The sequence below is a fragment of the Onychomys torridus genome, chromosome 6, assembly GCF_903995425.1.
Source record: "Onychomys torridus chromosome 6, mOncTor1.1, whole genome shotgun sequence".
In the NCBI taxonomy this organism is placed as follows: Eukaryota; Metazoa; Chordata; class Mammalia; order Rodentia; family Cricetidae; genus Onychomys; species Onychomys torridus.
The window spans coordinates 108,346,641-108,369,304 of NC_050448.1; the positions used below are offsets into that span (position 1 = coordinate 108,346,641).

Sequence of the window (22,664 nt, forward strand, 5' to 3'; positions counted from 1 at the left end):
CACAAAATTATTTTCTTAGTTAATCTAAAGAATAAAATTATTATTTAGCTAATAAGAGAAACTGAAATTATGGACTACTCACCCCAATGTTAAACATTCCTGTAAAATACTCCATATTTGCTTGAATGAACCAAATGTTGTTCAAACCTAGTTCGTCACTTCTCTTCTTAGCACGAATTAATGATAATTCCTTGTTTTCTATTAATATAACCTAGATTTATGCAGGAAGAAATCAAGTATACTGAGTAACACAATTCAGACATTAGTGCTGAGCATTATAGCTATATTTCATATCTTAATAATAATGCAGAATGTATTTACTAATCCTCTGTCTTGTATGACAGTTCACCCGGTACAAAAATGAACAGTGTCTTGAACACTTGAAGTTTAGCATGTTATGATATAAGTGAAAGAAACAACAGCATGTTACATGTTCAGACTGACGTGTAATGGGAAGTCAGATTGGGGACTGAGGCAGGTTTTCATGGAGAAATAACATTAGTGGAGGCCTGAAAATGAACGGGATTAGCTAAGGGAATGGCTTGGCCTGAGGAAGATTGTGGTAGATCAATATTGAAGAGCCGAGAAGCCTGACAGGGTTCAGCACAGTGCGTGGTGACAACGAGCGTGGGAAAGAGGGGCAGGCTGTAAAGGATGGAGATGAGGTGGAAGAGATAACGGGAGGCTATATCATGAATTTATGATAACGAAGGTTCCAAAAGCTGCAGTGAATAGCTTGGATTGGCGGGGTGAGGCCGAAGGCAGAAGGAGCCTCCAACAGTAATCACAGGTAGAATTAAAGACATTGTTATCATTTATTTTTTCCTTAAGCACACTTTTTAGAAAAAATACTATATCACTTTACATACATACTTGAGATATAGTTGATATTAAAAACCTTCTGGTTTTATCTAGCTGAAATCCTTGTCCAGGTCAGTCTATCTAAGTTTCCAGGAGAATTATTAGAAAGGAAAAGATGCCATCTGTCCCAACTCTGCCTCTCAGGACTCGGCCCTGTGAGCCCTCCTCTCAGCCAATCCTAAAACTGTTTTCCCCAACACTACAACAGGGCTCGCCTCTTCTCCTTCAACTTTTATTTATTGTGCTCTTTATTCTCTAAAGCAGTGGTTCCCAACCTTCCTAATGTTGCGCCCCTTTCCTACAGCTCCTCATGCTGTGCTGACCCCAACCATACAATTAGTTTTGTTGCTACTTCATAATTGTCATTTTGCTACTATTATGAATCATAATGTAGATACTTTTGGAGACAGAGGCTAGTCGAAGCGGTCACAACCCACAGGTTGAGGACCACTACTCTAAGGAAACCACAAGCCCCACCCAGTCATTTTCCATCAGGTGTCTGTCTGTCTGTCAGCTCTAGGTTTTCTTCTCACAGTATTCACAGTGACTGGGGAGCTCACACTCTGCCCCAGTTGACTATATATTTTTAAAAATGACATTTATATTTTTTAACCAGATAGTTTGTTAAGATATAATCCTTCATAACATTTCTAGTTGTGATTGTGTTGAAAATGAAGTTAGCTTTATCATATTCATTTTATTCAATAATGGAATAGGCACCTGCTTTATTAAACACATACACTTTAAAATACTAATAACTCTACTGTTGTCTTACTCTCCTTTTTCCCTCAGTTAAGATTCTGACCTTAGGAGTTTACTTTCAAGGACAGTATGCGTCCCATATTTGACTTGATTCGGTAGAATGGCCCTGAATTGGACGTAGCTAACCTGCCCCCTGTGTCTCTTACCCCCTTACCTGGCAAGAGGGCAGCATATGTGCAAGAACAATCCCAACATGGCCCTGAAAAGTCAGACAAAAAAAGTTAACTTTGGTTCCCATGGCTTTTGACAATGATTTTGCCAAATAAAATCATGACCTGGCTGGGCAGTGGTGGCACACGCCTGTAATCCCAGCACTCGGGAGGCAGAGGCAGGTGGATCTCTGTGAGTTCAAGGCCAGCCTGGTCTACAGAGCTAGTCCAGGATAGGCTCCAAAGCTACAGAGAAACCCTGTCTCAAAAAAAAAAAAAAAAAAAAAAAAAAAGAGAAAAGAAAAGAAAAGAATGACCTTGAATGTAATGTAGCAAGGTCTCATGATCGTGGAAAGGCTAAAGGACAAGAGAGACATATGATACCCCGCCACTGCAGAAATCCACAATTCTGTCACCAGGTTTGGCTTGACTTAGCACCACGTAAGCAAGGTTATTCAACTGTTGCTGCTTCCTCAAAGCTCGGTCGGTGGACATTTTGCCTGGGGAAGATAAGAGATGAAGAAAACATTTAGCGTTGTGAGGGGCCAATTAGACAGAATGGGCAGGCTGTTAAGACAGAGGAATAGTGTCATATGTGCATATGTCCACATGTATACACATACACATCAAAGAATGAACTACAAATTTCATGTAATTCCTGTGAGCAAGAAAAGTCGAGCCCAGAGACTAGCTCACTTTTGATTATATTATTTTAATTACTGTGTACTTAAATGCTTGCCCCCAGTTGGTGGAGCTGCTTCTGGAGTCGGTATAGAACATCTGGGTTTGCGGGGCTTACTGAAGTTACATCACAGGGAGGTAGGGGAGACTTTTGAGGGTTTACAGCTTTCACCCACTTCTCATCACCTCTCTGCTTCCTGTATGCTGATGAAAATGTGACCAGTCTGTTTCCTGTTCCTGCTGCATGCTTTTCCAACCATGACAAACTTTCCCTCTGGAGCCCAAAAGCAAAAATAAACTGTTTCTTCTATAACTTGTTTTTAATCCTGGAATTTATCATTCCAATAGGAAAGTAACCAACACACTATGCAACTTTTATTTCAGCAAAGACTGTTTCTTCTAAAGAGTACAAGTAATAGCTGAAAAATTAAATTCAGTATCATAAAGGCTTTAATCAATTTGAATACATGAAAAGAAAATAATATTCTAGTCCTCCGTTGCTCCCAGAGATACGTGTAAAAGATTACCAACTTCAACACTGCTTACATCTGCTTACAGACTTCTAATGAGAACATTTTAGAGTTTTTGATCTCCTTGAGCTCTTGATTCTTTTGGTGGGACTCTGAGAAACCAGGAAACACAGGTGTCAGGCAGTCAGAACTCCATCAATGGTTACTGTATTCAGAGGGAAAACGGATTTTCCTTTCCCACATTAAAGCTTCCTTTCCTCATGAGCCAAACATTGAAATTTAATGCAATTAGGACTAAAGATGGGCATTTCCAAGTATGCAATGCTCTGGGGCCAGCAGCATGACATCACTGTAACTCCCTTTCAAAAGCCCACTTGTGGCATTCCCAAATCATCCTTAGAAAGATGAATAGCATTGTTGTTTATGTGTAAAACACATTTCTTCAGTTTGATAAAAAATATGTAGAGATATCAAGATTTTCTTGCTCCAATTTAGAGAAAAAAATATAATTTTTAAGAGAATCTTTTAAGAGAAAAGAATAGAATATATTTTATCTTTCCTTTTCCCATTTTCCTTCTTTCTTGTGTTACTAAATTAAATTTTAAAACTAGGAAAAGTTTACTATAAAAAATTAAATCATAATATCCACTTTCAAAAGTAACATTGGCAAACATTATATCTCAAATCCTTAACTTTCTGGTCATATATAAAATATTATATTACAAATATCTTTTTATGTCAGTACATTTGTCTCTAAGCATATAGTGTAATGGTACATACATATTATTATTACACTGATTATATATACACCTTGGTTTCAATAACCTATGTTCTATTGTTCAATTCAATATTCAATAATATAACTGTTGTCACATGGCTCAATTTTTACACATTATCAATTATTTACCATGCCTAACCTGAGTTTCAAAAATTAGGAGTTTGGAAATCAGTCTAGTGATCTCATTTGTGAAGATAGTTTAATGTGGCCTTTTATTCTAGGAGAATACTCATTTCCTCAACAATGTCATTATAAACATTTACACACAGAGTAAATGAGCCCCTGTAGTATTACTTTTCATGAAGACCACCTGAGCTTTTGTTAAGACAGCTTTCAAATACACAGCACAACTGAAACAATGTATCAGTGAGCACTTCTGCACCAGTTCTCATTATTGCACCAAATACCTAAGGCAGGTCACTTCCGAAGAAGAAGAGAGGCTCAAAGTCCCACCCTGACAACACTAGCTGTTTTGAGGGCCCACAGCACATGGCAGAAGAAACAAAGGTACACAGTGAGGCAGGATGCTTCAGACAATAGGGTTGGGCTGACTTCTAAACAACAAAACTGATTTGTTGATGGGTTTGCCGTATGTGTCTGTATGTTTATGTCATGGAATGTGTGTAAAGGTCAGAAGACAACTTGCTTGGGATTCAGGTCTTCACTTTATTTATCACGTGGTCTCAGGGATAGAACTTAGGTCATCAGGCTTGGCAGCAAACTTTTCTGGCTGAACCATCTTGCTGGCCCAGGCTCAGATTTTTATAATAGCTTTTCTTTTGTAGAACTTACCAGGAGACTAATACATCATTCCTGGAGCAATAACCCCAACGACCTATGACCTCCCACTAGGAATACCTGCTATGAACAACATCAAAACCATGGCAGATTGTAGATGAATTTCTAAATAGTCTTATTAAATAAAAAACATGGAACCAGAAATAGGGGTGAAAGCCTTAGATCAGGGAAATAGTGAGAGCCACCAGCCTACCTTACCTCACCAAGTCTCATCTTCCAAATGTGAGTTACTTCCTGTCTACCCACGCCTTTATTGCTTTGCTGTTCTGCCCTCTCATTGGCTCTCTTAGCCCAGCTACCTCACCTCTTCCTACACAGCTCTGTCACTGTCTGTCTGTTTGTACAGACCTCCAGGCCTCTATGGTGGGTACTGAGATTAAAAGCATGTGTCACCACGCTTGGCTCTGTTCCCTAGTGTGGCCTTGAACACAGAGATCTGCCTGCTAAGGGATTAAGAGTGAGTACTGCCTGACTTCTTTGTTTACTTAAAATGGCTTGCTATTTCCTCTGATCTCCAGGCAAACTTTATTTATTAAAGAACAAATAAAATATCACCACATTTCCCATTCTTGTCTAATAAAAATAAAAAAATTATAACTAATATAAAAAACTACATACAATATATACAAGTAATAAATACATCAACAATGTTTAGTCCATTTGCATTTGGCAAATTCAGAGAAAATATTTCATTATTTATGCTATTTTGGTGATTCCAAAATGTACCTAATTCACTTTCTATTCTAACTTATAGTACCAACAGACAACTATCTTATGATGTCTTTCAAACGTAGGCATTTAACACCTCTTAGTGAGTTTCTTTTCTGAATTTCTTAACAAGGAAAACTGTAACTATAACTATCTAATCTTCAACTCCCCCAGAGACCTGAGAAGGAAATAATATTACCTAGTAAAACAGGGAGTGCAAACAAGTGACTTCCAAAAAATGAGTTATGACAGAAACAGCCAGCTGCCTGGACAGTCACCCGAGGTTTCTCTGCACATTGGGGTATCATATTTGGCCTAAAAGCTTAGTGTATCTGACAGACTCATTTGTGAAGTAGGATGTACACAAGGCCTACAGCTTGACCTCACATTTGGTGTGAGTATTCCATGTACCAGATAAACTTGAATTCCGCCAGTGTCATGTCATGATTCAGGATTTTAAATCCTGGAAATTGCTCATGTTTTTGGAATTTGGCTGCCCATTGTTCTCGGCTTGTGGGTGGTTTCATCTCCTTTATTAAATGCCAGTCTACCATTGAGAGGCTAGACTCCGTTAGCCTAGTTACTCCTTCAAGAATAACTGCTTTAGGTACTGTTCCACTACAACAGATTCTGTGCCTTCCACATAGCTTCTACCATTAATAATTCACTGTATGCATCACACTCCCATCCATCTCTCCATCTGACCATCCCAATTTGTCTTAAGAGACTAAGAATATAGGAGATGAAGGTAGGTAAGATGGCTTGGTGGGTAAAGGTACTTGCCTCCAAGCCTGATGATCTGAGTTTATATTATGACCCACATGGTGGAAGGAGGCAACTAAGTCCTATATGCTGTCCTCTGATCTCTCCATGTGTACTCCATGAAATGCACATGCATACACACACATAACTGAAATAAGAAATAAAGGAGAAGAACAGAAAGCCAGAAGACAATACCCAAGTAAAGGTGTTGTGAGTATTTGTTCTGACAGTATCTTTGGAGTACGAGCCCCTTGGCAGGTTATGTGACTGCTTAAAATCTGAGGAGGGGGTGCACATTCTCTCTCTTGGGGTGATCAGAGACCTGAGCGCTGGATCCATTTACTCCCAGGAAGAACAGAGGACAATGGCTGTTTACTTGGTTCTGTATCCATGAGTGTATTTTTCCCCATTTCATATCTTAATAAATCCTTGCTATCCCTTAAACAGACTCTTGTGGGTTTCGCATAACTAAGTGTACTTTGAGGGTCTGTCTGAGGTCTAGAGTTCCAAATGCTGCTGCTAAGTAGTCACAGTGAGGCAAAAAGTGAGCACATGTATTTATGTCTTTTCCCTATCTGTGAAGTTTCATAAGACAAAAAGAAATTCTATTTTTTTTTTTTTTTAGAAAAGAAAATCATTAAATGGAGAGTCTAGCTGCAGTCCTCTAAATTGCTTCTATCAAAAACTCAGAATGGCATAACTCCCTTATGTGTCTTTCAAAAGCAAGCTCTGGTAAAGACTTGCCTTCCTACAGCCGTCTTTGCAAGTGAACACATCTACACTAAAATGAAGGGTGAAAACAGAGAACTTTTTAGATTTGTGTTTAAGTGGAGGGACTACTAGGTTCATACAGTATTCACAAAGGTTGAACTAAAAATACAGCAGCCAGATGCCTAGATACCTTAATAACTGTCTCCTATTGGAGACATTCTCTCTTCTCATTCCAGATTTATAAATATTATAAAACTCCTGGAAACATAAACAGGATCTCAAGTATATTCAACAAGGTAAGAAAGCAGTGTCTTAGAAGATGTATTAATTTACAAATCAAACCCTACTTTGTATTTTTATTCAGTATCCTTGATTCTAAAACAGTTTCAAGTATAAAATTGCAATCTACTTTTAGCTTCACTACAAATGGTGGCCCTTTAAGTGCAGTAGAAAAAGAAATCCAAGCAGGGAACATTTAAATACATATGATGCCACAATTCTTCTGTAGTGGGATTTTTGTCGAACTCACATTAGGATGCATTTGAGTATCTAAACTATGAGATTGCTGTTGTGATGTGAGGAAGACAAGGACAAGGAGACTTGTTAAAAAGGCGTTCCTGGGCCTGGGGTGCCCTTTGGGGTCGGGCAGTTCTCATGTTTGTTTCTTGGTACAAAGCAACAGTGTACCCTGCCTATTATAACTTGCTTATATATGAAAGTTAAGAAAACGGTCGGATTAAACACACACTAAACTTCTTCAATAGAGATTCTCAACAGCATGGTATGAATTGAAAAAGATAACTAATCTGAAAACTAATGGTTTAGTGACTTAAATTTTTTTCCTTTTTTTTTTTAATTAAGAGATTTTTCCATTCATTTTACATATCAACCACAGATCTCCCCGTCCTCCCTCCTCCTACCCCCCCCCCCCCCCCTAACCTACCCCTCACTCCTACCCTCTCCAAGGCAAGGTCTCTCATAGGGAGTCAGCAGAGCCCGGTATATTCAACTGAGGCAGGTCTAAGCCCCTCCTCCTTGCACCAAGGCTGCACAAAGTGTCCCACCATAGGCACTGGGCTCCAAAAAGCTGGCTCATGCACTGGGGACAGGTCCTGGTCCCACTATCTGGGGGCCCCCTGAACAGTTCAAGCCAAACAACTGTCTCACTTATCCAGAGGGCCTAGTCCTGTATCACAGGGACTCCTCAGCCACTGGTTCACAGTTCATGAATTTCCACTAGTTTGGCTAGCTGTCTCTGCACTTCTTCCAATCATGGTCTCAATATCTCTTGTTAATAGAATCCCTCCTCTCTCTCAACTGGACTCCTGCAGCTGTGTCTGGGACTCAGCTGTGGATCTCTGCATCTGTTTCCATCAGTCACCGGATGAGGGTTCTATGATGTCAGCTAGGGTATTCAGCCATCTTATCACCAGAGTAGGTCAGCTCAGGCACCCTCTCAACCACTTTTAAAAACACTTCCATTTGAGAAACTATAAAATGAGGAAAGCAAAAGCAAATTTCCTCTCCAGAGAACACATGGGTACTTACCACTTTCTAGAAAGCCAGAGGAACACCTAAGGACAGAGCACCTCTGCTTCTACTACTATAGGAAAGGCTTTTATCATGTGGACGAGGGCAATAGAGAGGGAAGCCTGAGTTTCTTCCAAGGGTAGCTGATCGCCTTACATGGAGCAGTGACCTATGGCAGGCCCAGTATTTGCAAATATGCTGAGGCCAGATCGTCTCAAAATGTGTAAGACACAATATATGCCCTTAAGGTGCTACCAGGGTACTAGGAAGGACGAGTTTACTGAAGGTAAAGTACAGTAAGAGAAGCCTTCGTATACCTAGAACAGGATTTTATCATGGAATGAACTGGGGGAGGCCTGCTAAGAACAACCCTCTTGTTTCATGGAAAACCACAATGAGCTCATCTGTGCTTGAAAACTGGGGCTCAATGTAGGGAGGAAGCAGGAGGGATCAGGCAGATCTGAAACTGTAAGCAGGGGCAGGTAGAGAAGGGCACGCTGGTGATTTTGACCTTGGCATCCCAAACAAAACATGGCCTTACTTTAATATGTAATGTGCTTAGACCTTCTTAAGGCCAATCTCTATTTCTAATAGTACTACTGTCTGCTTCTGAATAGACAGTACCATTATTCTTGCAGTTGTGCACTAAAGATGTTCTTTGATAATGCTAGCTTGAATCATGTTTATTTTAGATAATAAATGAGATTATTCATAAAACTTTCTGGAGCACTCAACCTCAACTGATGCTCATTGCCATTAAGTGATGTAATTAAGGAAGCAGATTTGACCTGGTGAAGCCACTGCGTCATTCTGAACCACGGAGCTGGAGACCATGAATGTCCTGGGCTCCCTAGCGGATTTTCCTGCTTCCCTAGCTGCATCTTGAGGTGTTACACTCTGGCTGTTCAGAGTAGTTAATCAGAGAGTGAAGTCTACCTGCATGTGCTAACTCAAGCCTCTTCAAAACTACCCAGATGTCTCTCTCTCTGCTTTGTTTAAATACCTTTGAGACTCCTCTCTGCCTTAAGAAAAACAAAACAAACAAACCAACTAACAAAAACCCTTACCTCTTGGTGAGGAAACAAAACCTTGAATGATGGAGTCCTCAATAAGCAGCCACACTCACCTCTGCTACTTGTGATGCATCCTCATGTTCTAGCCTCATCACACTTCACTAGCCACATCAGTCCTTTGATATTTGGTAATAATTGTTTAAAAATAAATGATTCTTCAGTTGTGCTTTAAACTGCATTTCACTTCCGTGTGCTGCATTTTACAGGTTCAAAGCATGAAGCAAGTTAGGTATCAATGCTCTGGTTGTATTGGTTGAAACAGTAAAACAAATCAATTATGGAAGTGTCTTAAGTAGGAAACAGTTTCTGAAAATTCTTGTGAGAGAATAAGAAAACAATATGAAGTCACTTTCATTTTAGAGATAACATCCCAGAGATGCTAAGACTTTACTTAAATCGTCTTTGGGATTAAAGTCATTTTCAGGCTAGCATCACTAATCCTCCTAGACACATGGATCCCAGTGCGTGAAGTCTTGCACTAGTAGGTACTTTTAATCATCTCCTACCTCTATGTCCATTCACACACCTTATGGTTCAGGTCTATGAAATCATTAACTTTAATAGTGTCATGGTATCTTCACTAGTGTAATTTTACTCTATACCCTGTTAGAACATTTGACAATTATTACCACAAAAGACAGGAGAATGCCATGGAAATTCATAATGTCAAAAGAGGTCACTTTATAATTTCTAGATGAATAACACCTCCATAAAGATGGCTCAACACACAGGTCAGGCAACCAGTGTAGCCTACATAAACCTGTTCCAGAAAACTGCTGGAGATACAAGCATGTATAATGAATGTTTTCTACCTTAATGAACTTATACCTTATTTACTCACTATAGGAGATCCCAGGAGAGCTTATGAAATGTATTTTGTTAACCATGTTGCATAACATATATTTAAAGTAGATACAACAAAAACAAACATGCATGTAGCTCCTAAGCTTCTAAACTGATTGATAACACTCTCTGCTGCCAGGACTCTGCAATCTAGGAAGCACTCTCACATTTAATATATCACCACCCCCAAACTCTCAGATTGTTGGTGTAGATAACTGACATTTTCTATATTTTACAAATGAGGACAATGCACATTCTGCAGGACAATTAGCAGTTGCCTGAAGTCACAGGCTGGAAGAGGGACTCACTGAAGATTTCTACATCAATTTCAATCTTCTTCTCAACATGAGATGTTACTTAAAAGGATGACAGATTGGTAGATCTCAGTGCCATCATTACCTTTTCTTATGTGGGAGAGCTCAAGAAAATGAGGTATGTTTTCAGAGTAAGGAGGTAATTTCTCTAGAAATTACATACTAGGGAGAAATTTAATTCTTCAGAATCAGTCATAAAATGCATTTTATTTCAGTCTTCCTCCTAAATAAAAATTCATCCACGAGGCTTAGCAGTATAATGGCTCAGTTTATGTTGTGAAAGTCAGTTTTGGATAAGGCATTAGAGGTCTCATAAGTCACTCCATTTAATAAATTGACCTTGCAGTGTCGCCATTTCCAAAAAGAGCATTTCTCCACCATGGGACTTTTGTAACCTTTTGGATTTTATAGAAAATGACACAGGAGGTTGAGCAATCAATTTGTGGCAAAATTGGATTATTCCAGAAGAAAGAAATGAAAATAGATCAAGGTCTTTAATGGTACAGTACTGCAGATGCAGACTAAAGACAGCATCACCTCTCACCGTTCCAGACCCAACTCCGTGCGGCCTTTGAAAAAGCTGATAGAAGACTGTTCAGGCACACTGGGTGGGATAGAGACAGGCTCAACAAAGTGCAGCTGCATTAAATGCCAAGCCAAAGCTTCCCTTTGTTTATAGAAGAGCTTCAAGCAACTAATGGAAAATCTAAAACTTATTTCTGCCATTAATTCTCTGAGATGAATAAAACATTTTGATTCCTGAATACTATGTCCAGAGTTAATTCCATTCGAATGTATTTACATCACATGAAATCAATATCACTTACCTGTGGTATTTTTCTTTTTTTTAAAGACCACAATATTTTCCAAGTTGTTCACAAGATCAAAGCTTTTAGAACTAAAAAGTTAACTTTGGAAAACAGTTGCCCATTTTTCATTTTAGAAACTCGACAACAGGAAGGTACTTTTACTTTTGAGGCCAATAAAATAATTCTTTCTTAGCTTCTACCTTATAATCAGAAATAATTAGGTTAAATGCTATTCTGGCCACTCCAATGGGGAGTGCTAACTTTCTCAGAGTATAGTGATTTTTTTTAAAGCAATTAAACTGACTGATAGAGTACTTTAGATTAGGTAGTTGGGGAAGTTCTCAAAGATCAAGTAACCAAACTGAGTTCTGAATACTAGAAGAAACCAGAAACAGGGAATAAGAAAGATGAGCTAAATACATGGGAGGTGTAGATACAAGTCTTCATGCCAGTGGTTCTAAGCCTGTGGGTCCTAATCCCTTTGGCAAACTTCTATCTCCATATTAACCTTATGATTCATAACAGTAGCAAAATTACACTTATGAAGTAGCAACAAAAATAATTTTATGGTTGGGGTCACCACAACATAAAGAACTGTATTAAAGGGTCACAGCATTAGCAAGCTTGCTGTAGATGGGAGATCTAGGGATGTCGTGAAGAGGTCATCAAAATAATCTCTATTATATATACCACTAATGCACATGCCATATAGCCAGAGTAGCTGTTCTTATTTGTTGGTATTGGTAATAGGAACGATTACACTGTCCTGAGCATGTGGTACTGACTACCTTATTGTCCTTTCTGTACAGCTCACAAAGCTGGCTCTGTTATTCTACTGTGAGAGGAATGAGTGTGATGAAAAATAGTTAGCATCACTCATATTTATCCATAATGAAACCAGGATTATGATCCTGACAGTCCAGGACCTATGCTCTTATGTACCACATAAGGAATCATAAATTCTTATTAGTAAAATATTTTGAATAAGGCCCAAATATACATACCACTATTAATGTTTGTTATATAGTAGGTTTACTCTCTTTAAAAACTCTTTTTTACTTTTGTATATTCTATATTGCCTCCCCTATGTATTGTTTCTAGGTTTAATTTGTTTCTAACACTAGATGAATTTAATCAAGTCTAGTTCTTTGGTAGTTTCATAATTTAATCTCAAAATTATCAGGAAACACACACTAAAGTATTTTTTTCCTAGGAAATGTCATGTGGTACAAGTTGAAATGTTTATAAATGGCATCGATTTAGTTAAAAGTCAAAAAGGTTAGTCAAAAGTTACCTTGGTGTCACTGTAGTAAAGGGTGGGGTCTTCTTTGGGCCACAGAGTAAATAAATACTGCTCCTATGTCTTTACTGATTAGATTTTCAAAATGGATTTATTTTATTTTTTATTTATGTGTATGTATGTGTGTCTGGGTGAGTATTATGTGTGGGCATGAATGATGGTCCTATGGAAGATCAGGAAATGCACTTAACCATTGCGCCATCTTCCCAGCTCCACAAATCATGTTTTCTAACCATATTCTTATTACATCTCTCCATCTATTTGGTGACCTCAGAACAAACCAAATACTAAAGGATTGTAGCAATATGCCTGCTATACCTATGGCTTAGTTTCTCACTCAGCCATCATCAGAGAAGCTTTTTCCTGAAGTAGATGTGAACTAATACAGAAACTCAAGTTTTGGAATATTTGTTTACACTGTGCAGATGTGTCTATGTGAAGATGCCTTCTGATTGGCTTAATAAAGAGCCAAGTGGCCAATAGCTAGGCAGGAAGAGGGTGGGTGTGACTTCTGGGAAGAGAGAGAGAGGCTGGGAGGAGGACCAGAGGTGCATGACTTCACCAGCAAGCTGGAAGCAAGACAGATGTGCTATACTGAGAAGAGGTAACTGAGCCATATGGCAGAGCGTAGATTTAAAAAGATATGGGTTAATTAAGTTACAAGAGTTGGTTGGGAAAAAGCCTAAAGTAAGGCCAAGTTTTCATAATTAATAATAAGTCTTCGTGTTGTTATTTGTGAGCTGGTGGTCCAAAGATCATCTGACAAGAAAGCTTACTAAATTTGGTGCCCAAAACAAAAAAAGCCAGGTCCAGGCTGAGAAAATCTTTGAATGGGTTACAGTATATTTAAAAATGTGCTTAGATGCTAAAGAAAGAAAAAAATGGTATAGACAAAAATAAATACTTTAAAAATAATAAAGTCATTAAAGAGAGAGTAAAGTAATGTAAAAAGAATAAGCCACATAAAGATGGAAAATACATAGGGTGGCTGAATCCTGTATGTTGCTTTGTTGACTCTGAAATTTTTAAATGCTAATGAAAAAAAATAGCTGCTGGAGACATTGGATTATGGAAACTGATAAATTAAATAAACTTACATATTTTTAAAATGTCAACTTCTGAATAGAAGTCAGGAAATATGTTGCACTGGGAGAGAGGTTATGTCTTTGTTTCGACAGGAAACAAAAAGCTATGGATTTCTTCAAACTTAATAAACATCAGATTTGAGTAAGGGAGACCACCTAAGGATCTTGGCTAAAGACATGAGGAAGTAACCAGGAAAGTCTACAGGACAGGTGACATGTATGCTGGTCAATTCTACATGCGAGCAGCTCTGATACTGAAAGAGACAGATAAATCTTGTTGGCTACAGAATCCTCATGACTTGTTGTTACATGCCAGCCTTTCATATGATATAGAGATTTATATTACAGTTTGGTTACACAGTCCAAATGGGCCTATAAAGTTGATGGATGCCTTTAAGCTGCTCAAATATAGAATAAAAAAAAATCACCTTTAGCTGACTTATGCACAATGCACATTCCATACTTGGGTTAATGCAGATATGTATGCTCCATTTAAAAGTTTTGTGTTTTCACAGGGTTGGCGATTTAGCTCAGTGGTAGAGTGCTTTCCTAGCAAGTGCAAGGCCCTGGGTTTGGTCCTCAGCTCTGGCAAAAAATAAATAAATAAAAATTAAAATTAAAAAATTTAAAAAATAAAGTTTTGTGTTTTCAAAAAAGGGAGGGGGGCAGACACCAATAAAGACAAGTAGCCCAGATTATCCAGCCTCTCAAAATGCCTCTGTTGCAGTTTTCTCAGAATTCTATACCCAGAACAACTTGAAAGCTATTAGCCAAAATGACCCAGCCTCAGACTACTCCAGCCAAGACTTCAGATGAGCTCTACACTTTCCCACCACACAGAGACTAAACAAAAAGTGACACAGCCAGCTCTCCCAGGACTTGGCCATTATCTCAGTTTTCTCAGGGTCTTCTAGAGAGGCGGCTGCCCCCAGGAAACAGGAAGCAGCCTAGAGAACATGATACCCACATTCTCATGAGATGGGCTGGGTAGTTTTCAGGCGCTCAATGGTTTATAGGTATTTATCATCATTTGGGGGGTTGGTTGCAAGTTGTTGTTCATCATGGTCAGGTAGAGAGCTAAACAAAGATTAGATTCAGAGATCTCTTTCTGAAGGGAAAAAGGGGAGATATAGTATAAATAGAAAAAGGGTAGATTATTAAATCTATTTTAAACTAAAAAGCAACTATTAATCTCAAACATTTTACATTGGGTGTAGATTTTTGTATACTGATACAAATTTAAGGTTATTTTTGTTAGAACATACTCTATATTTGTTTCTATTCTTGTTTAAGATGTTTTTTTATATTGATACAAATTTAAGATTACTTTTATTATATTGTATAATGTTTCCTTTTAAAGGTCTTTTTCATATTGATACAAATTTAAGGCTATTTTTGTTATACTGTATATATGTTTCTACTCTTGTTTAAGGTTTTGTACCTGTGCAGCTCATTTAACAATGTAATATAAACTTGTAGTCTTTGAAAGTTATTATTACAAACTATTTAGGATAATTGAGAAATACAAGTTAGTAGCTAGTCATCTAACAATCAAATGTGTGGCCATGTTATGTATGTTAAGGTCAAACAGAGATATATTTTAGATAGACAGATGGTCTTCAAACACTTCAGAGATCTATAGTAGATGGCATTTAAGATGTTTTAATAACATAAGGCTTTTCATGACAGTGAAACATGTCTGCTCCTGACAGCACCAATCTACTTCAAAAAAGGATAACGGGCATCAAAGATCCTCCATATGGAGTTTGCTTTCATTGTGGCAAAGTTAGCCACTGGGCAAGAAACTGCACTTGACTTGACAGTTGACAATATGCTGACCAAACTGGACAAGTAGGACACAAGAGAAAGAGACTACCAAACTTTGCCAAGAAAAGGTAGGACAGTCCTCCAAAATTCCCACTTCAAAGAAAAGTCTGTCAGATTTTGTAGGCCTATAGGCCAAATATAGATGCCCCAATGTTGCAGAGTACTCTTGGGTGACTGTCTAGGCAGCCAGCTGTCTGTCATTTCTATCATTTTAGAAGTTGTTTGCTTTTTACCTCCTGTGTACTCAGGTAATATTATATCCTTTGGTGATCTTTGATGGAGTTAAAGACTAGATAGTCTTAGTTACAGTTTTCCTTGTTACAAAATTCAGAAAAGAAACCCACAAAAGAGATGGAAGGTGTATAAGGTTGAGAGACATAAAAGCTTAAGTTGTTTATCTAAGACAATGTTTTTGGGTCTAAAAAGATATTTTTAGGATGGTAATACAAGGTAGAATAGAAAATTATTTAGGTATAAAACTTTGGACTCATCAAGATAGGATAGATAATAGAGTAGTTTCTCTAAATTTGCCAAATACAAATGGACTGGACACTGTAAATGTAATCCTCATCTGGTAATTATTCTTATTGTATATAGTTTTACTGTGTTAGAGTTAAAACTGTTCATTTTTATTTAGACAAAAAGGGGGAAATGTTGCAGAATGTTTATTTATACTATGCAGATATGTCTTTGTCAAGGTGCCTACTGATTGGCTTAATAAAAAGCTAAGTGGCCAATAGCTAGGCAGGAAGAGGGTAGGCACAACTTCCAGGAAGAGACAGAGAAAGTGGAAGAAGGAATCTAGGCACACAACTTGGCCAGCACACTCGGAGCAAGTTGGATTTGCCTTACTAAGAAGAGGTAACCGAGCCAGTGGCAGAACGTAGATTTAAAAAGATATGGGTTCATTAAGTTATAAGAGTTAGTTGGTGGAAAGCCTAAGCTAAGGCCAAGCTTTCAAAATTAATATTAAGTCTCTGGGTCATGATTTGCAGGCTGGTGGTCCAAAGATAGTCAAAAAAGAACACTTGCTACAGACTCACAGCTGGACAGTTCTAAATGGAATGTCTTCATCAAATCCTTTCCTTCAGGGCTCGGGGAACTTAGCAGAAGAGGAGGTGAAAAAATTGTAAGAGCCAGAGATGATGATACCAAGAAAACATTGTCTTCCTGATAAAACAGGACCACAGAGACAGAAGCAGCACAGGGCCTGAACAGATCTAGAGGGCATCCCAGTGCTGAGATGGGGTAGTAGACACAAGCGCCAATCCTCAGACAAGAAGCTATCTCCAGTTAGCAACCACTGGCAAAGAAAAAGTTAGTTCCTCCAAGGGGGTCTCTCTGGCTATACAAACTACAAGGGCAGGCCCTGGGATCAGCAGCAGATGGCAAACACAAAACAAACTCAAAGGTAGTTTAGGGAGGCTTTTCTTCTTTTTTCTTTTTCTTTTATTTTGTTGCTTCTTCTTCTTCTTCTTCTTCTTCTTCTTCTTCTTCTTCTTCTTCTTCTTCTTCTTCCTCTTCTTCTTCTTCTTCTCCTCCTCCTCCTCCTCCTCCTCCTCCTCCTCCTCCTCCTCCTCCTCCTTCTTTGGTCTATATTGCTTTGTTTTGGCATTTAAAAAAATTTTTTTAACCATTACTGATCTTTTACTTATATATTACAGTTTATAGTTTTGACTTTTTATGGGTTTTATGTGTGTGTATATATGAGTTTCTCATGTTCTTTCTCAATTTGTTTTTCTTCTTTTTGTTAGTATGTTTTATTTTATCCTTGTTTGTTGTCTTTTATACTGACTGTTTTCTAAGAGAGAGAAAGAAGGCCTGAGGTTGGGGAAGTGCAGAGGCAGGGAGAATCTGGGAGGGGCTGAGGGAGGGGAAACCATGATCAGAATATAGAAAATAACTATTTTCAATAAAAATAAATTAAAAAGTCAAATATATTACTAATTTCAATATTTCTCCTTAGTGACTAAGAAGATATTACATATTTAATGCAATTTAAGAAAATACTCTGAAAATATAACATTGCAATGTTCACCATATTCAATATACTTCTTAATGTTTGAAAAATAGGTTGCTCATGAGAACTCTTTATAATAATATAATGCTTAACATTCAACATTTTTGGATATCCAGTGAAAAATAAATTTAAATAACTTACTATCTTCTCTAAAATTTGTGATCTGATGTTATTGTTATAGCGTGAGACCATGAAAGTATTTGTTTGCACACCCACACATCTACACACACACAGAACAGGCACAGGGATCGCTTTAGTCTAAAACACAGGATAATATTTTGGTGACTTCTAAGAGCTTCTAAAATGAGATTTGAGGTTTTATCTATGTATGGTTCATTATTACCACTGAAAAGCCAAAAAACAGAAGATAAAATACCAGAAACATGGCTGTTAGTCAAATTTTTCATCTGCTACCATTATTTTAATCTTACAAACGTGATTAGTTTTCACTTTCAAGTAAAAGAGAAAAGGCAGAACTTTCTCCTTTCAGAGCCAATACAAAATAAGTATTATGTAGGAGAGCAAAATAAATATTATGATGACAATTTTAAAAGGAATAAATTAATGACTTTTGTAAAAGACTTTGTATTTTCACTTATAATAAAAAGCAACAACTGTAGGTTAGTACACAAGAGTTCTGATTGCCTTTTAAGGTCTCAGAGCCAAGCAGTGAGAAAAAACAGATTGGATTAATACTAAGAAGTGAAACTATAAATAACTTACCAATTTATACAACCCATAAAAGCACAATTTCTTTGTTAACTCATATAATTTGAAAAATTGCAAGCAATGTTTTATGAGAGAACACCAATTATAAAATTAAGTGACTTGTTAGAAGAGGGGTGTCTCAGTTAGGGTTTCTATTGCTGTGAAGAGACAACATGACCACAGGAATTCTTACAAAGGAAAACATTTAATTGGGGCTGGTTTGCAGTTCATGCTGGGAAGCATAGCTGCACCTACACAGACATGGTACTGGAGAGGTAGCTGAGAGTTCTACATCTGGATCTGCAGGCAGCAAGAAGAAAGAGTGACACTGGGCTTGGTTTGAGCATCTGAAACCTCAAAGCCCACCCCCATTGACAAGGCCACAACTCCAATAATGCCACTCCATGAGTCTGTGGGGGCTATTTTCATTCAAACCACCACAAGACAAAAAGCCTCATTTCTTTACACCATTGTGCTGGCTTGTTTTATGTCAACTTGACACAAGCTAAAGTAATTTAGGGGAAGGATCCTAGATTGAAAAAACTACCGCCAGAAGATCAGTTTATAGGCAAGCCTGTAGGGTACTGTCTTAATATGTAGGAGGTGTGGGGTAGTCCATTGTGAGTCATCATCCCTCAGCTGATGGTCTTGAGCTCTATAAGAAAGCAGGCTGAGCATGCCATGGGGAGGAAGCTGGTAAGCAGCACTCCTCATGGTCTCTGCATCAGCTCCTGCCTCCAGGTTTTGCCAGGTTTGAGTTCCTGTCCTGACCTCCTTCAAAGATCAACAGTGATTTGGAAGTGCAAGCCGAATGAACCCTTTCCTCCCCAAGTTGCTTTGGTCATGGTGTTCATCTCACAACAGAAACACTAAGACAAACATTAAGAGGAATTCAAACTGCTAATCCAACTAACACTAAGTTAGTACATTGTACAGGTTGGTGTCATTCCTGCAGCCAGAGGTCACACATCCGGTCTACTAGATAGACAAAACCAGAAATGTACATCATAGAGAAAAATGAAAGGACAAAGGTACAGAAGGAGACTTGCTGTAGATACAGTGATCTGAAAGAGCCTGTCTGATGACATGTGGGATTTGAAGGAAGTGGAGGACATAAATTATCCAGGGGAAACACAGTTAGTGAAGACAGACGGGCAGGAAAGAAGACTAGGAATTATCTGGGGGTCTGGAGTATGCAAAGCTTCATATCTACAAAGAAGGTTTTGAGTTTACTTAGAATTAGATACATTTGGGGGTATATCTGATAGACATTTTAAAAAGATTTCTGTAAGCAAGCAAGAGGACAAGAAGGGAACTGGAAACAGTGTTCAATACTATAAAGCAGAGCTCCTGGGGCTGGAGAAATGATTCAGTGGCTAAGAAAGAGCACTGGCTGCTCTTGCAAAAGACTCAGGTTTGGTTCCTAGCACCTATGTGATGGATCACAATCATCTCTAATCCCAGCTTCAGGGTATCTGATGGCCTCTTCTGGCCTCCTCAAGGCACCAGGTATGCACCGCGCACACACACACATGCACAGATGCACACTCATAAAATTAAAAATACATCTTTGACAAAAAAAGTAACGTACTTATTTGTTTGCCACAGAAGCTCCTGCTCTGCACTGGAAAGATAGGAAAGGTGCCCTCAGGGCAAGACCCCACCTAGGTAATTTGTGAGAGGTAAAAGCCTAAGAATGCATTCCCTGCTCCTAGGAAGCAACAGCACTAGCAAAAGCTGCTCTAAGGCAGGGCAGTGGTGGTGCATGCCTTTAATCCCAGCACTCAGGAAGCAGAGACAGGTGGATCTCTGTGAGTTAGAGGCCAGCCTGGTCTACAGAGTGAGATCCAAGACAGGCACCAAAACTACACAGAGAAACCCTGTCTTAGGGGAAAAACAAACAAACAAACAAAAAACCTGCTCTAATTGTTATCCAAATAGGCAAAGGTCCATCCCAAGCTGGTAGCTGAACTTGGTATAGTTAGTCTTGTTATAATGGTTTTAGAAAAAAACAGATGCAAGATTTAGGGAGTTGTGGATTTTTTTCTTCATGGTTTCAGAGAGCTACTGAGGCCAGGCAATGTGTAGCAAGGCTGAATTCTCTTGCAAGGCATCACTTAAGAGGCCATTGCATGAAGATGTAAAGATAAAGCATGGGCTCTGTAGTGGAGACCTCAAGATGTTGGAGGTTCCAGAACCATGAAACATCTGCCAACGAGAGCTATATAAAGGGAATATAACTAGCCCAAGGGGGTGGGGTATGTTGGAGACAGCAAAACTGGAGGGGTGGAGACATCTAACTAAGCCCCTGAAATTGAAGCCCCAGATGCTGGATGGACATGGACTGCAGAATTTGGTGTTTGCCCTGCTGTGTTTCAGTCTTGCTTTGAGAAGTGGGCTTTGAGAGTTTATAGACTCATCTTTCTATTCCTGTGTATGGATAAAATATGATCAACCAGCTTCCTGCTGTTGCTGCCAGGCCATGCCATCTCCACCATAACAGACTATCCCTCTGGAACAGTAAAGAAAAGCAAACCCTTTCTTCCTTAAATTGCTTTTGTTCAAAGTATTTTATAATAGCAACAGAAAACTAATACACGGGAAAAAGGAAACTAGTATTTTTATAATCAAAAACTCTCACAGACATCATTTTAAGCAAGTGACCAAACTTAATATCATATGTCAAGCTGGTTGTCATGTGTTCCAGATTATAGTGAACTGAAGCATAATCTATAGTATGCTGGCCAAAATGTTTGAGTCACCCTACTGCAGACTGTTTAATAGTTCAATATTCATTTAATAAAAGAAACCAAAATTAAAGACATTCTGAAAAATAACTGGTATAGACTCTTTCAAAAATGTTGTGTTATAAAAAATTTTAAAGCCATAGTCTGAATTAAGAGATACTCAAGATGTATGATGAGTAAAAACAATGTGTGTGTTAGCTAAAGAGAGAAGACAAATTGTTTAAGACCTAGTGAATCCATATGAAGGCTGAGTATTGAGTATACTACTTTTGAGATGTTTAAAAATGGGTATCTAATTATTCACAAGAGATTGGGAGAAAAATATGAAGGAAAAAAGAAACAAGCATGGACTTCAGTATAAAAGAGGAGTGTGTTCGTGGGATGGGTTGGTGGAAGCTTTATGGTGCATAAAACCACATAAATGTGCACACTGAGCCCTCATTGCATAGAAGAAACTCAAAAGCCTATTTGCTGTCCTCAGCGTAGCACAGTTCTCTCCATGAATGGGTTAACAGGATGCTGGTACTGAAGTTTTCTGAGTTGGTCTTATTTTAAAAGGTTCCCAGTAAAACTGCAAACAATTACATCTTATCCAACTCTATACTAGAGTGTCCCGGTTTGTGTATAGTAGATTTCCAATGTATTTATTGACTGAAACACTTACAAGAAGGCTCCTGAGGGCACGGTGCTGATGATACCAGACCCTGAGGAGGGAGAACTGAGTGAATAAAAGAAGGAAAGAAGGAACACAGGCAGAGATTGGGGTCGTGATGGACAAATGGACTCAATGCTGACAGATACTCAAAAACTAGCAAATGCAATGGGAAATTTCTAAGAAGACATTATATACACAGATGAACAATAAGGGCTGGCACACCAAGGTGAGGAAGAGGAAGCAAAAGGACGGGGTCAGGGTTAACAGCAATTTAAGAACTCTCAAATAACAAGGAGGGCTGTGAACGTCAAACTTACACTGCTTCACTTTAGTGCAATGCTAGCATCTTTAATCCTCTCCTGACCCACTTTTATCCAGCACTGAAGAGGGGGCATTGTTTGTCTGGAGTATTAGTTTTTAAGGAGATTAGTTCCAGGAAAAGAAAAAAAATGCACACAGTGACCCTGATACAAGGCATTAGATTGTATTCTGTTGCCAAATCACCTGTTTCAAAAGATACCCATCATTCACAATCCAACATTTTGTATCCTCTCAAAATTATGAATAGAACTAAGAAGTGCCATGTGAAAAAGATACTTTTAGAAGTGAAAAACATTTGAAAACCTTTAGAAATATCTATATGCCTTAGAGTTTTAACCAATGGGAAGCCAAGTCTTTTAATTCACATGTAATATATAAGAAATGAAAATTAATATTTCCTTTATAATATTGGATATAAATCAGCATTAAATAATTAACTGTTGAGTATAATGCAATAAAAATGCAAATGCAATAGAAAATTCATAAATCCTAAATCAATATAGTTTTTCTTAGAGATTTGACTTAATCTTTCCTATTATTATTGTCGTTGTCATCATCATCATCATCATCATCATCATCATCATCATCATCATCATCCTTTGGTATTTTCTAGACAGGGTTTTTCTTCTGTGTGGCCCTGACTGTCCTGGATCTCACTCTGTAGTCTAGGCTGGCCCTGAACTCACAGAGATCCACCTGCCTCCGCCTCCTGAGTGCTGGGATTAAGGGTGTGCCCCACCACTGCCCAGATG

At 38.3% G+C, this 22,664-nt stretch overlaps 1 protein-coding gene across 6 annotated transcripts in view; it reads right to left on the reverse strand.

Moving 5' to 3' along the window:
- Nucleotides 1-22,664, reverse strand: part of Gstcd (glutathione S-transferase C-terminal domain containing) — a 111,304-nt gene that overhangs the window by 19,033 nt on the left and 69,607 nt on the right. For all 6 annotated transcript variants that reach the window (XM_036189983.1, XM_036189981.1, XM_036189979.1 and 3 more), the window contains 3 exons: nt 2,157-2,272; nt 1,778-1,822; nt 83-211 (listed from right to left, as the gene is read on the reverse strand). In XM_036189983.1, the coding sequence (XP_036045876.1) occupies nt 83-211; nt 1,778-1,822; nt 2,157-2,272 (290 nt within the window). The remainder of the gene's footprint in view (nt 1-82; nt 212-1,777; nt 1,823-2,156; nt 2,273-22,664) is intronic.